The sequence below is a fragment of the Leptinotarsa decemlineata genome, unplaced genomic scaffold (genome assembly GCF_025532065.1).
Source record: "Leptinotarsa decemlineata unplaced genomic scaffold, Ldec_3_MD MMD2_P_RNA_scaffold_5, whole genome shotgun sequence".
Classification (NCBI taxonomy): domain Eukaryota; kingdom Metazoa; phylum Arthropoda; class Insecta; order Coleoptera; family Chrysomelidae; genus Leptinotarsa; species Leptinotarsa decemlineata.
In genome coordinates this window covers 13,666,590-13,681,829 of record NW_027412532.1, presented here as the reverse complement: position 1 = coordinate 13,681,829, position 15,240 = coordinate 13,666,590, and the positions used below count along the sequence as shown (strand labels likewise).

At 33.6% G+C, this 15,240-nt stretch overlaps 2 protein-coding genes across 2 annotated transcripts in view; one reads left to right on the top strand and one right to left on the bottom strand.

Moving 5' to 3' along the window:
* The first annotated feature begins 17 nt into the window (after positions 1–17).
* Positions 18–9,362, top strand: LOC111517638 (uncharacterized). Its single transcript, XM_074169586.1, has 3 exons — positions 18–305; positions 3,254–3,667; positions 9,089–9,362. The coding sequence occupies exons 1-3, from the start codon at positions 18–20 to the stop codon at positions 9,236–9,238; spliced, it is 852 nt and encodes a 283-aa protein (XP_074025687.1). The 3' UTR covers positions 9,239–9,362.
* Positions 9,249–15,240, bottom strand: part of LOC111517637 (kynurenine formamidase) — a 19,796-nt gene continuing 13,804 nt past the window's right edge. The window contains exon 4 of the mRNA XM_023173843.2: positions 9,249–9,978. Within this exon, the coding sequence (XP_023029611.2) occupies positions 9,540–9,978 (439 nt within the window). The 3' untranslated portion in view covers positions 9,249–9,539. The remainder of the gene's footprint in view (positions 9,979–15,240) is intronic.

The window sequence follows — 15,240 nt, the reverse complement described above, 5'->3', positions numbered from 1 at the left end:
AATTTGAATCAGGCAGAATGGAGCAGATTTTATCCAATATAAAAGAGTGCCTTTTGTTATTCAATTATCCTCTTTCCAATAGCATGACCGAAGAAGAGTTGGGAGATATATTCCACATTTCCAATAGATGTTTCTTGATTTCTTGGATGTTGAAACTCCTAGATGATTCCTACAAAGATATTGTGAATCTTGAAGAGAATAAGCAAAATGAAGAAGTTCTCGGAAGTCTTATTTGTGAACTAGGCTTTTGCAGTAAAAGAGATCAATCATCATTTATGAATGGAGATTTGGATGTTACTAAACAAGTGAGTGAAGGAGATTTCATGAACCAGTTTTAAGTTGTTGCTAGCAAATATAAGTTACATGAAACTGAAAATATTCAGTCATTAACGAAAATGAATCATTCATAGTTTCATAAAAACTATAAGAAACATAATACATAATATTAACATAACACTTGTGAGAACATATGCTTTCACAACCCGAGTTACCATTAGAGATTTTTTTCAAGAAAACTTTTTTTTATATAAACCTATAAGGACTTTTTGAACAAAATTTTCAGAAGTGAGTAGCAGGATTGTTGATCTCTCATTTACAGTATGTTTTGTAAAATTTTCAGTTTTCGGAAAACCTGGGAGTTGTGTTTCACTTTTTACATGTCTATTCTTCGACAAGTTGTAATAGTTTAAAAGTTAGTATCTCAAGTCAAAATAATCAACAAAGGTATCCATTTTTGTGAAAATTGCTATATTTTGTGTCGATCAAAACAGGGTTTTATTTGATTGAAAACTTCAAGTAAGTCAGATAATGTGCTCTGAGAAGGTAACTGCAACAAATATCCTGGAAGTGACTTATTTGGACTTTGTGAGAAGAATATTCCGAATCACAAAGAATCACAACTGGTTGAAATTTTTCAATTCGATTTTATGCACATATTGGTCATACTTAGGGTGCTCAGGGATATTTGACAATTTACACTGTTAGGCAGTAGAAATCCTCTCACGATTTGTAAGAAAAGATTGGTATGGGCTGGTATAATGAATGGAATATGAAATGGCCCATTTTAAGTACCTGAAAATTAGACGGGTAACAATTTTAAGATTGTTGTAAAATAATCTACCAGCCTTGCTAGAAGTAATTTCAGACTAATGAAAATATGCAATTTTTCAACAAAACATTTCAAAGATATGATAGGAATATGCTGGAAGAATCTCTTGACCAACACAGTTTTAGGATCCATTTTTTTGGGCTACATGAAAGACCATATCTATGAACGAGAATGTAAATGATAAACAACAAATGTAAGAACGAATTCATCATGTAGTGTAATAAATATGAAATAATCTGCCTACATTTGGAACTCCTCAAAAATTTTAATGTTTAGAGTTGGAGGGAGACATTTTGACCATCTATTGAAACTATTTTCCATAAACTGTATTATTTATATTTCTTCTTCAAAACACTATAATTAAAATAATGTTTAGAAAAATTCGAAGATTTCAACCAAGTTCTTAGAAAGTGGTCTATTTAACATAAGGAAAATATATGCCTATGAATGCACGAATGATAGCAAGCCAAGTTATGCATATTGCAGATTGACTCACAACTTGAAATTTCTCAATTACCTTGGACCTAAACTATACAATCATCTACCTACACATATGAAACTATTCATTAAAAACCATTATAATCAACTGAAAAATTACTTTGAGAACGACTGAATTAGAAACCTCCATCAGTATATACTCTACCTTGATTCTCTATATCGAAATTTATATCTATATATTCATATCAATTCCTAAATATGTCTCTACCCAAACTGTTTTCTAAAACTAAGTTACCTTTTTAGTTAGATAGTGTTTTTTGAATACATTAGCATTAGTACATTAGTACCTATATTATTTATGTTCAGATAAAATTTAGCAGCTTGAAGGGCACAATACAAGCTTAGCTTAGGTGACGTCAGACTTCTAGGAATTTAAAATTCTCTCGGGTTTTTTTACAATTTTTTTGTTTCGGAAAATAAAAATAAAAATAATTCAAATACAGTGAGTAATGGCACCCCATGTTATATTAAGAGAAACGATCTACTCTATCATCTCCTTCGTTTGGACCATGGCCTACGGGACACCCTGTATCGCTGCAGTTTTCCTGAGAAATGGAAGAGGTGGACAAGTCAGACGGCTCCCAAGCAGTAACAACAATTGTTGTTTATTAGTGTGGATATAATAATAAAATATATGTAGGTTTTTGGTATCCTGATCCTGTCACCACAGTGTTTCTGAAGACTGGAGATATGGAGAGCCATTAATAGAAAAACCTTAATGTCACTAACTTGAAAATCATTCAGCAGATGGCTTTTCAATGCTGAGGCGAATGTGTCAAATCTTTGGGTAAAGGGCAATTTGTTTTTAGAAAATGTAATGGACAAATGCAAAAGACTGTTTTTTTCTCATTTATTTGGTCGAAACAAAACTGGTTAGGCAGCCCTATTGCGTGGAAAGAGAAAAGTTAAATCCTTCCTCTGATGAGGCAGGGCTTCCAGAACTGATTTCATTGGAAAAAGATACAAATACAATCTGGTGAGGTATAATGTGATGATTTCGAGAACTGACCTTAACTGTGATTCCAGTGAACACTTAGAGATATCCTTATGCATTTTTGACTCAATATCTGAAGAAGGAAAGCCTATTCGAGTTTTACCGCCTACTGTTAAAAGATTGGAAACCATGTTATTTGAATAAATACAGATTATTTTTTTATAGAATCAATGAACGAATTTTTATGGTACTTTTTTATTGAGAACTTTGAAAAGTTCTATTTAGAATTTTTCAATAATAATAATAATAGTTTTCTTCTATAAAAAAACTCCAGAAATGTGAAAATTATTAATAAGAAAATAATACTGATGAAAATAAATTAAAAAAAAAAGGTAGGTGAAACACTTTATAAGAATAATGATAAAGGACAGAAATTGGTTATTTAATTTAATTTTGTTTTGGTTGGATTCAATTTCTTTATTATTTCTGACATTTGTATGGAGGTTTTAAAGATTTTGACCACTTCATGTGAAAATTTTATGTCAACTTCTTTGGAAGTAAAAATTATTGGAAACTAACTTCAATCTCTTTAGTATCTTGAAGGTTATTCAAAATTCTAGTATACCAAATTAATTATATGTAGTTCATTTGTGTTCACCATCTGTGACATTGATATTATTGAAGAAATGTTAATTTTCAATTTAAATTTTCAGCTGGACATACTCTATAAGATGTTCAAATATATCAAATTGGTGAAAGAACCCAGTCCTGAGAACCACATACCTTCAGTTTCGAATGGAGACATAACTCTTCTGACAAATAAAAATTTGAATTTATTTCCTATGTATGGTGACATCAAAACATCTAACTCTTCAGAAGACTATTCGGATAAGATGAGATTATTAGACAATGTATCAGGAAGTGAAAATGATTTTACTGTAGTCAGTGAAGTCCTGGATGATATTGAGACACTTGTTAAAGAGCTTCGCCAATATTTACCAAAGCTAGAACTGGCTGCTCAGAATCTCCCTAAGGAAGATATATCTTCTGAAGAAAAAATTGTATTTCGTCCTAGTTATAGAGAAATATTATGTCGTTGTAATGAATCTATTAAACAGGTTAACCAGGTAAGCTTTGTATGTTTAAATGTAAATCAAACTTTATTTCAGTGCAATGTAAGTGATACAAGAAGTATTTAGTATTAAAAAACTAAGTTTATTTTTCTGATCACACAAAAATGTTATGTTTATTGTAAAAAGTTCTTGGAAAATGTATGACCAATGCTTCTGGCTAGTTAATTTTTTTTTCACGAAGGGTTTGTTATGTTAGGATTGAATTGTTGGCAATGGTTGTAGTAAAAGTGAACTGGAATAAAAGTCATATAAAAAATAAATTGAAAATGAAATGTTAAACTCAATTAATGATTTGAAAAACTAATTGAAGTAATGAAACTGAAACAACGAAAACTGTACCTGTATCTGAGTAGATACTTTTTGTCTTGCTTCATTTGATTCTCCTCTTATTATCAATCTGCTTATCTTAAAAGTCGCAGAAGTGTGATATAGTTTAAACATTTATCTCTTTCTGAACAGAGATCAACATTGAAAATATTTTGGTAACTAATTTTGTGGATATAACTTTAGTTTTCTTAAACATCCTAGCTTTCACCTTCACCAGAGACCATCACTTTGCTTACTGGTCTTGTTGGGAATATGTATAGCAAATATTTCCCAAGATCATTTGTAGGCTCAAAGAATTACTGTTATGTGCGAATATACAAAAATAATTCAGTAGTTTCACAAATTTAACATTGTACAAGTCTATGTCGAAAACAGTCTTTTCTCATCCTCGATTTTCTCTAGCAATTCAGGTTGAATTGAAATTGATAAATATGGAGAATTAAAAATCTACGTCAATCTCTTAGATTCAAAAGACTTCTGAATACATTAATCATCAACATTCTACCAAGCAAATTATCTTTGTTCTTCAGTGTTTGTTTAAAAATCATAATTAGATTGATCCACTGTTGCTGGAAAGAGACAAGCTTGAAATCACTTGTATGATGGAAATCATACAAGTGGTAATTTACAAGGTAATTTAATGAACTTTTTCAAAGAAGTAAAACCTGACACAGCCACTCAAATAAGCTGTCAATGTTCCTAATGAACGATCATTTTCAATGATCGAAACTGAGGGGGTTCTTATACAGGTCCAATAATAGTGAATGACCCTAAGCCAGAGATAAAGGATGAACACTTCAGAGCCTTATTGAGGATGAGGTATGGGGATGAAAACTTGTTGAAACCTTCTGAAATGTCGTCGAGAAACTTTATATATCCAAAATGAACCAATTAACGTGTGGTGAATAATCCAACAAAATATTTTCACAAGAAAAAATTAAGCAAAATGTTTTAACATTCCTGCTAATGAAACAACATTCATTTCAAGAAGCAAAATGTTTTCCTGTTCTTGGTGATGAAACAACAGACATTTCGAGAAGTGAGCAAATGTCTAAGAATAAATCAAGATAAATGTATTAACATTCCTGCTAATGAAACAACATACATTTCAAGAAGCAAAATGTTTCCTGTTCTTGCTGATGAAGCAACAGACATTTCGAGAAGTGAGCAAATGTCTAAGAATAAATGAAGCAAAATGTTTTAACATTCCTGCTAATGAAACAACTTACATTTCAAGAAGCAAAATGTTTTCCTGTTCTTGCTGATGAAGCAACATACATTTCGAGAAGTGAGCAAATGTCTAAGAATAAATGAAGCAAAATGTTTTAACATTTCTGCTAATGAAACAACTTACATTTCAAGAAGCAAAATGTTTTCCTGTTTTTGCTGATGAAACAACAGACATTTCGAGAAGTGAGCAAATGTCTATAATAATAAATGAAGCAAAATGTTTCAACATTCCTGCTAATGAAACAACATTCATTTCAAGAAGCAAAACGTTTTCCTGTACTTGTTGATGAAACAACAGACATTTCGAGAAGTGAGCAAATCTCTATTTGCATAAGATATTCTGAAATGACTAGTCATGAGTGAAGATTTATTGATATTTTCGTTCTATTAATTGTCAGGAAGTAATTGTTATACTTTCGACTCTGCAGTTCTTCGGTATTGACTGTAATCAAAGGTCAAGACTATGATGGTGCTGCTGTAATGAAAGCTACCTTCAAGGAAGTTCAAGCATTAGTCCGAAAGCCATTTCCTCAAGCCCCATATAATCACTGCAGTTCCAATTCTTTGAAATCAGCAAAAGGATATTCACAAACGAATTGAGGCTTTGAAAGAGAATATTGAATCAAAACTTCCCGAAACAATGTGGAAAAATTTGATGCACTTTTGGGTCAGGAAATGGCTGGAAAATCACGATGGGATATGGAGATTCAAAGATATTTATAAAGCAATCGTTTGTATTACTCATCTGTTGAGTTTTCTCAACGTACAAGCTTATTTAAATTTTTTTTTATGTGCTCCATGATCAGTTTTTGCTGATCTAGCCTTTGTTGAGGAAATAAAAATTATTGATTTGTATTTTGTGAAAGTGAAAGTCCAAGTATAGCATTTAAACATCACAGAAACAATGTAAACTTCAAGGACCTAAGACATATTTTCTATTGCAGTTACCTTTTCATATTTCTCGATGATTTTAACAATCATAAGCATTTGAGATTCAAATATCATGTCAACTTTGACAGGTATCAGCCAGTTGGTCCTTCAGTGTGTTATTTGGTGAATAGTGAATACAATGAAACAAGATATGTAGGTACTAAAAATTTCTGGACTTTGACATACTTGAATCGGATATCAATATGTAAAGAATCAAATGGGAAAAATTAAGAAAAAAGTAATAGACTGGGCAATACATGCTCTCAGTGAACGCAATGTTGATATAATTCACAACTTGCATTTCCTGGTAAAAATATTTGCAGGTTTGCACATTGATGTTCCTGTGAAAGAAATTTTTGATTTGGTATATTTTCATTAGTGTGGTTCATAAAGGCGTTTATATTAAGAATTTATTTATATATTATATGTTAACTTTTTTGTTGATTGTTTTCAAAAATTATATTGAATAAATGATTGCTATAACCACTGGCGCACATTCAAAATATCCTCACAAAAAATTATTTTTGCTGGAGTTGAATTTCATGGTCGTGACTTAGTTTTCACAAGAGTGAAGGAAATACCTTGCATCAACAAAAGTTTTCTAACTTTTCATTTTCAAATATTTTGTTCTTATATATAACCTCCCAAGAAATAAATTCCTGGCTATGGCCTTGGTTACAGTTTTTATGAGATGCATTATTATGTTTACTTTTTGTTCTAATTTTTGCTGGTTTAATGATAAAAGTGTTATAATTGCCACCACCTGTTCAAAATTTGTACGCACCACAAACATTCTATGCAGCTTTCGAATTAGGCTTATATGAAGTAATATGTATACAAGTTTGGTTTTACTGGCTATTCTTGACAAAAAACTAGAACATTGATTTTTTTCATTTGTATATTTTCATTAGTGTGGCTCATAAAGGCGTTCATGTTGAGGATTGAGTATATTTTTCATAGATTTACTATTTTGTTGATTGACATTTTATTTAATAAATGTTAGGTGTAACCCCTCACTCACATTCAAAATAACTTAAACTATCCACTGTATTAATCAGAAAAAAATACTATTTTCTGGAGATAACTTTCATGACCATGACTTAGTTTTTCTCAGACTGGAGGAGTTGGGAGTTTTTATAAGATGAATTATTATGGTTACTCTTTTTCAAATTTCTGTCAGTTGAATGATAATAGATAGAGAGATTTTATTTAACTACGTTATGTAGAAAAAAACATTTGCAGCATATCATGTCATTCATTATACAATGTAAAACTAGGAAGACTGTGTCAGTTTATAGTATAAATTCCTTCATAATATGAATTATATTAATAAATTATACATATAGGTATGCCCACGCACTCGCACACACATACAGACTAAAATATATATCAATAAAATACAAATTACCTAAACGCATATACACTCGTGCAGTATTGCCGAAGGCAATTTTTAAAATAGATAAAAATTCTTCAAGTATATAATTTCAATAAGTGGGTCCTGCATATCAACGTACAGTGTTCTATATGTCCAATATTCGCAACACTTGTTCAAAATTTGTACCCATCACAAATATTGTATACAGCATTCGAATCTGTATGTTTATTTTTCAGTTTCAAAAATAGAACTATGAAACAGAAGCCATTTTAGAGACTTCTCACTCGAACTTTGAATGCAAACTCTTCAACCAACATCTGCATTGCCTATTCCATTGATCGATTCTTAATCAATTTTTTATTGTATTTCTTTCAACTTCTCACAATGATATGTTCAAAAAAATGATTAAAATATGTTTTTGTTCACTTAACCAATTGGATGAGATCAAAGTTATTACTACAAACATGTGGAAACCAGAAATTACAAAAATCTTTTCACGTCAGTCTACTTCATCGTTACAATGCAGACTTGATTTTAATTGAATCGAATATATGAGAAACAGGTCCAAATCATATCATAACTGTTCCACATTATAACAGCTATTTGCTAGCTTCTATTCGTATTGTATGCTGGAAATAACCCAAAGAGCAACTCTGCACCCTATTCTTTTCATAATGAATAAATATATAGTTTTATATTAGAGTTCATTTTGGGATTTCTGAATGTGATTCAAAGCTGGTGTTCAACAGAAAAAAGTCTCAATGTAAATAACAGAAAACCACTCTATTGATATTTAACAAAACTCGAAAGTATGCTTACAGCCTACTCAAAATTTCGTGTGGTAGTAAACTAAAAATTGAATTGGACCTGTCATATGAATAATATTTTGCAAGCTTCAGTGCCAAGCTAAATACACCTTTATTTGGAAGATTTAGACTGAAAGTAATGTATACCTTGTATTTCATTGATGTGACTTAAAATTCATCAGGTGAGCACAGAAATAGATTCTGTGAGTTTCTTCTGTTATGAAAGGAATGGGTTATGAAATAGATAACGAGTGATCAAGATTTTGCAGCCAGATATGCATAACTTACTAGCCATAGCAGATATGTTTAAATGTATTAGAATGACATACGATCATGTGATTCTTCATTAACTTATTCAGTCATGCATCTTTGATGTGAAGGTTTTCAAATGACATTCTTTCTGTTGTCATAATCATTTTATCATAAGTGAATTATATAAAAAAGACCGAATATGGCAGCCGGTGAATGTGAGGACGAGTTTATGTCAACAAATAGTGAGACTAATTAACTGTATGGAAACGAGTTCTGGAAACAGCACAGTTTTCCTTTATAATTAAGATTGTTATATGATTAAAACTGATGAAACCGAAAATAGTATGGATATTATGTCATATTATATATATATATATATATATATATATATATATATATATATATATATATATATATATATATATATATATATAAGTCATAAATAAAACATTAAAAGAGTCAAAAGTCTCAGCTTATTATATTTTTTTGTTTCAGTTTGTTCAAGACTTAAACACCATAGAGAAGTTCAGTAAATCTGATCTCAATTTTGATAAACTGAGGACCAGTACTGATGAATCTAGAGAAATGCTGAATAATCTGTGGGAGGAAATACTTGTTACTTTGAGGTATCAACAAATGAAATGAAGAAATCGAATAATTTTCCAACACTATAATATGGAAAATACAAAAAGACTTGTAATATATTTTTGGCTGAAAGAGATGAAAAAAGCTTGATGCTTGATAACAATAAACAATGATAATAACTTGACAGGAGTTTACAAAAATGTTCAACAATTGAATGCAATAAATTCAATTATTCATACAAAATTCATATATCTTCCAAATGATGATAAATTACGGTTAGCTGCATATAAACGTATTTTTTTAAATTCCCCACTGTTAGAAAAATACTCAGGTGAATTTTTGGAGTCTTTTCGTCAATATTTTACTCTGAACAACTTTTCACGATCAATTTGGTGAGTTCGTAATCAGAGTCAAACAATTTCTCGAGTAGATCAAAATGATCGACGTCTTTAATAGTCACCAAATGGGACTTCAAGTTCAAACTCAAAAGGTATTCATTCATTTTGTTTCCCTGTTCAACAAATTGAGGACTGTCATGTTCAGCGACGACTACATAAAAATCTGTGCCTTCAGCTATAAGTTTTTGCCATAGAGGACTAGCTCTCTTAGCTGATTGTTCGTCCAATTTCAACGGGACATTGTAACTGGTCTTCAGGAGAGGCATCAGATCGTATATGCCCGCCAACAAATAAGCCGTTTTGAATAATTTTCTTTCTTCTTCGGGGAGGTTTGGTATGAACTCTTTGAAGAGATTAGCTACAATTTGGGCTCCTGCCGAGTGACCAGACAAGTGAATTCCCCTGGAACATAAAAATTATACAGATATAACAATGAGAGTTTATGGATATAGAAATATTGGTGGCTTAATTTATTGAATATATTACACGCCCCCCTCCCTTTCTCAGTGTACAGTTTAGATGACAGTCATGATCAAATACAAGGTGTTAATTAAGTATGTACCATAAATTTGATCAGACGACTTTTTAGGTAATTTCAAGACGAAATGTTCATGTGAACATGGGTCCGTAAATCCTTCGTTCTCAAGATACAAGGTGTTAAAATAAAAATAAAAAAAAGTTATTCGTAAATATTTTGAATATCCTTTACCTAATTTTGTTGTAATTTGGCAATGGTATTTATAACATTAAGGAGCTAATTTAGCCCGAACGTGATTCAATTTCTTAAGTCCAGTGGCGTCTCGAGCGGGATTTGAACGAATATTTTTGACTTAAAAATGTACGCCACTGACTTTTGTGCAATTTTTACTATTTCTTTGGATTGAGCAATTAGAAATACAACTTTTTTGTCTCTTGAATTTTTGTCGAATCTTGCTTAGTTTTTAAGAAAAAAAAAGTCGACCTAATTGCATTTCCTTGGACCTCGCAAGGAATAATATGGGGAATTGAATGTTTCTTTTGGAAATTCTAATTTTTATAATTTTTCATTACTAATTATGTAACAATAACAACAAATATTAAATAACATCAACATCTAGACTAACGAATTGCACTAAATTAAGTGTTGGAAATGACCTCCTTCAGCTTCAATACAACCGTCTAGCCGCCGCATCATTGAATTTCGCACTCTTCTGAAAATACCTGTCGTATTTTTTATTATGTCACATGAATTAATGATTTTATTCCGTAAATCCTCTTCATTTTGAATAGCAGTTTTGTATACCAACGCTTTGAGGTGTCGCCAGAGGAAATAATCTAAGGGATTAATTTCGGGCGAGCGAGGTGGCCACTGGCGTGGGCCTGCTCTCCCAATCCAGAGATTATGGTAATTTTTTGATCCAAAAATTGCCGTGTCACTATACTATAAAGTGTGGTGGAGCACCATCGTGCATGTACGGAATCTTTCCATGACTGGAATTTCTTCTAAAAGTCTAGGTGAAACAAATTCTAAAAACCTTCGGTATTCTTCTCCATTAAGTCTAGGTGGAAGGAAGTGAGGCCCAGTGAGATGGTCACCGACAATTCCAACCCAAATTAAGGCGTGTGGATTGTTTTCGACCCAAATGTGATTGTTGTGGATGTAATAAGTGAATTGCGAGAAAAACAAGCTTCATCTGTAAACAATATTCGACTGGATTTCTTTTTATTTTACCGCGTAACCAATTAGAAAAAGCTAGTCTTACAGGCAAATCTCTGGGCAATAGAGCTTGCACACGTTGCATGTGATAGGGATAAAGCTGCTGGGCTCTTAAAATCTGCCACACTGTGACATGGGTAATATTCAGTTCTTCAGCTATTTTCCGAGTACTGGTATGAGGATTTACATCAATCTAATTTAAAACAGCTTCTACTATTTGAACTGTTCGTACCGTGGCAGGCCTCCCAATGACAACCGTCGATATTTTAAAGCTGCCTGTTTCAGAAAGTCGTGCATGGAGACGTACAAAAGGTTTTCTATTAGGCACTACACGCTGAGGAAATCTTTCATGGTATATGCGTCTTGCAGCATTCGAGTTTCCGTGAGCCATTCTATAACAGAAATGCATATTTGCCATTTCATTGTTAGTAAATTGAACCATGTTTCACAAAAATGGTTCGAAAAATAACCACTAAACGTACTTTTTATAACAATTATAAATTAAAAGCTTATAAAGTTGACAACTGTCAAGTTATTTATTAAATGCTGCAATCGTTTTCCAAGGCAACCCTTGATTATTATTTATGATATTTTCAGAAGAGTGCGAAATTCAATGATGCGGCGGCTAGACGGTTGTATTGAAGCCGAAGGAGGCCATTTCCAACACTTAATTTAGTGCAATTCGTTAGTCTAGATGTTAATGTTATTTAATATTTGTTATTACTGTTACATAATTAGTAATGAAAAATTGTAAAAATAATAATTTCCAAAAGAAACATTCAATTCCTCATATTATTCCTTGTGAGGTCCATGGATATGCAATTAGGTCGACTTTTTTTTCTTAAAAACTAAGCAAGATACGAAAAAAATTCAGGAGACAAAAAAGTTGTATTTCTAATTGCTTAATGCAAATAAATAATAAAAATTGCACAAAAGTCAGTGGCGTACATTTTTTAAGTCAAAAATATTCGTTCAAATCCCGCTCGAGACGCCACTGGACTTAATAAATTGAATCACGTTCGGGCTAAATTAGTTCCTCAATGTTATAGATACCATTGCCAAATTACAACAAAATTAGAAATACGAATAACTATTTTTTTATTTTTATTTTAACACCCTGTATCTTGAGAACGAAGGATTTGTGGACCCATGTTTATATGAACATTTCGTCTTAAAATTACCTAAAGAATCGTCTGTTGAATTTATGGTACATACTTGATTAACACCCTGTATAAATCGTACGGTGTAATATTTTGGGCTTTCACATGCAACCATTTGTGCCAAGAACATGAACAATGGTCAATAATTCAGAGAAACGACAATACGTTTAACATTACTATTTTACCAATTTGAATGTTATCAATAACAATCATTTGTATACAAAAAAACAAGGGCAAGAATATTTTCAAAATACATATTTTAATAATGACACTTTTATCAAATAATTTTGAATTTGATTTGATGTTGTTTCAGAAGTTTTGTCCGTTATATGAATGTATTTCAAACTGTAGTATTACTTTAAACTGAAATAAGCGTCATTTGAATCAATGCACCTTTGCCAGCGTGACACAAGTCGATTAATTCCGTTGGCATAAAAATTGTTAGCTCAGGATTCGATGAAGGCTGTTTTTGACTGATTCTGATTGGCGAAGACTCTACCGGTGAGAAAGTTATTAAAGTGCTCGAAAAGGTGGTAGTCGGTTGGCGAGAGGTCTGGGGAAGCAGCACTTCTCCGCTCAATTCGTTCAATTTTTGGACGATGATATGTGAAACGTGCGAATGGGCGTTGTCGTGAAGCAGGATCAGACCTCTTCTGTTGACCAGTGCCGGCTGCTGCTGACGCAATTTTTGGTAGATTTCGTCGATTTCCTCACAAGGTGCTGTGATGGTTAGGCCCAGCCGCTGACCACCATACATATAACATGGGCTTTTTTGGTGGGTTTTCACCTTTGGGAAGTGCCTGGGTGACTCATCGATATCCAGCCACTTCCTTGAACGTCTCTTGTCATAAATGATCCACTTTACATTACACGTGACAATCCGATCCAAAAAAGATCGTTTTGATTGTGCACACGCAAAGAAAGACAGACCTTGAAACGTGACAATACCCTGGAGTACCACGTTTTAAACTATCAAAAAACGCATAGGAGCTGACGCCCAGTTCTCAGTCTCCACCAGGGTCCTCAAATCCTTGTCATGGATTACTGTAGGTCTCAGAAGACTAAAATGGTCCTTTTCACCAGGAAAAGAAGTTTATCGGGCTTAAAACCTCCCGAAATCTTCAAAAGCAAACTGAGGTGGTGAAATACCTTGGTACTCTCCTCAACAGGAAGCAAACATGGAACTCTCACCTACAGGGTAGAGCAAAAACAGAATATGTGGCTTATGAGCAATGTTGGAGGACAGTGGGACGCGCATGGGGTCTTTTACCCCGTGTGGTCACCTGGATCTACACTGCAATAATAATAAGACCTATGTTAACGTACGGAACCATTGCATGGGGACCGAAAGTTCTACAAGCAACTGCCATTCAAAAATTATATCAAATACCGCGATTGGCTTGTTTAAACATCATAGGAGCCATGAGAACCACACCAACCGCGGCAATGAAAATAATTACTGGTCTGACCCCCTCTGGACTTGTACGTTAAGATAGTTACGTTAATGGCCATGTTAAGATTGCGCACGGCTGGTGTAAACCTCGAAGTAGAAATAGGCCAATTGAGGCCTAGCCGAAGGCGGGAAGCGCTTACTGCGCAACCTCTGCTGCAGGCAACCAGTGATGCAAATGAACCCAGGTTTGTGTTTAATAAACCCTAGAAATTCAAATAAAACAAAACACTGAGTCAGGTGCTACAAATGCAATACGCATATTTATAGACGGCTCAAAAACCAAAGAAGGCTCAGGATGTGGGGTGTATTCCAGATGACTAAGCCCAATGATTTAGTTGGGAATGGAAAAAAATACCAGCGTGGTCCAAACAGAACTGGCTGGTATCTCAATCGCCACAAAAGAAATAACCAGGAAAGGAATTTCTGGCAAAAATATAACAATCTGCATTGATAGTAGACAAGCCATATTAGCCTTGAACAGACAACGTGTTACCTCAGGGGTAGCACTAGAGTGCCACCAAGATTTAGTCAAAGCCTTGGTAGATAATATTATACTGAGGTAGGTTAAAGGGCACGACAGGAGTAAAGGTAATCGCATTGCCGACTCTTTAGCCAAGGAAACGGCTGGACTAAAAATTTTAGGACCTAGTGGCACTTACGGCCTGATGACTTCGACAATAGCGGAACTAGCCAAACGTCACACCCATGCTCAATCCCTAAAGAGATAGGATGAAATCAAAGGATGCAATCTTGCCAGGATCACCCTGGGCGACCCTGGGAAGCTGGCGCTGAAGAAATATCTGGCGACGGCCAGGAAAAATCTACGCTTAACAGTAGGATTTCTGACTGGCTACTGTCAAATAGTGAAAACACCTCTATGCAGGATGTGTGAACAGAAAGATGAAACTGTCAGGCATGTCCTATGCGAATGTCTGGAGTTATCGTCAATAAGAGAGTGTGTGTTCGGCGAGTCTTGGCCTACACCTGCCGATATAAAGGAGATGTCTCCCAGAGACCTGTCTACCTTCCTGGAAAGGACAGGATGGACGATGACCTAGGAGGACAACTTCTTGGGAGGATGTACAATGGGTCACATGCTGTGGGTCAAGTGCTGTGTGCCTACACTCACCCTCCCTACTCTACATATACTGTGGGTCAACCACTTTGGGGCTATCCTTGAGGCTAAAATCAAAGAAACGAAATTTCGCAAATCAACTTCGAACATTGCGTTTACTAACACTATCATCACCAAATAACTAGTTGAATTTTTGGGCTGTTTCGGCAGCCCACAGTAGACTAAATATTTATTGAGATTTGGAGCTACCAAAACATATTAAAATAGACACTCATATTCA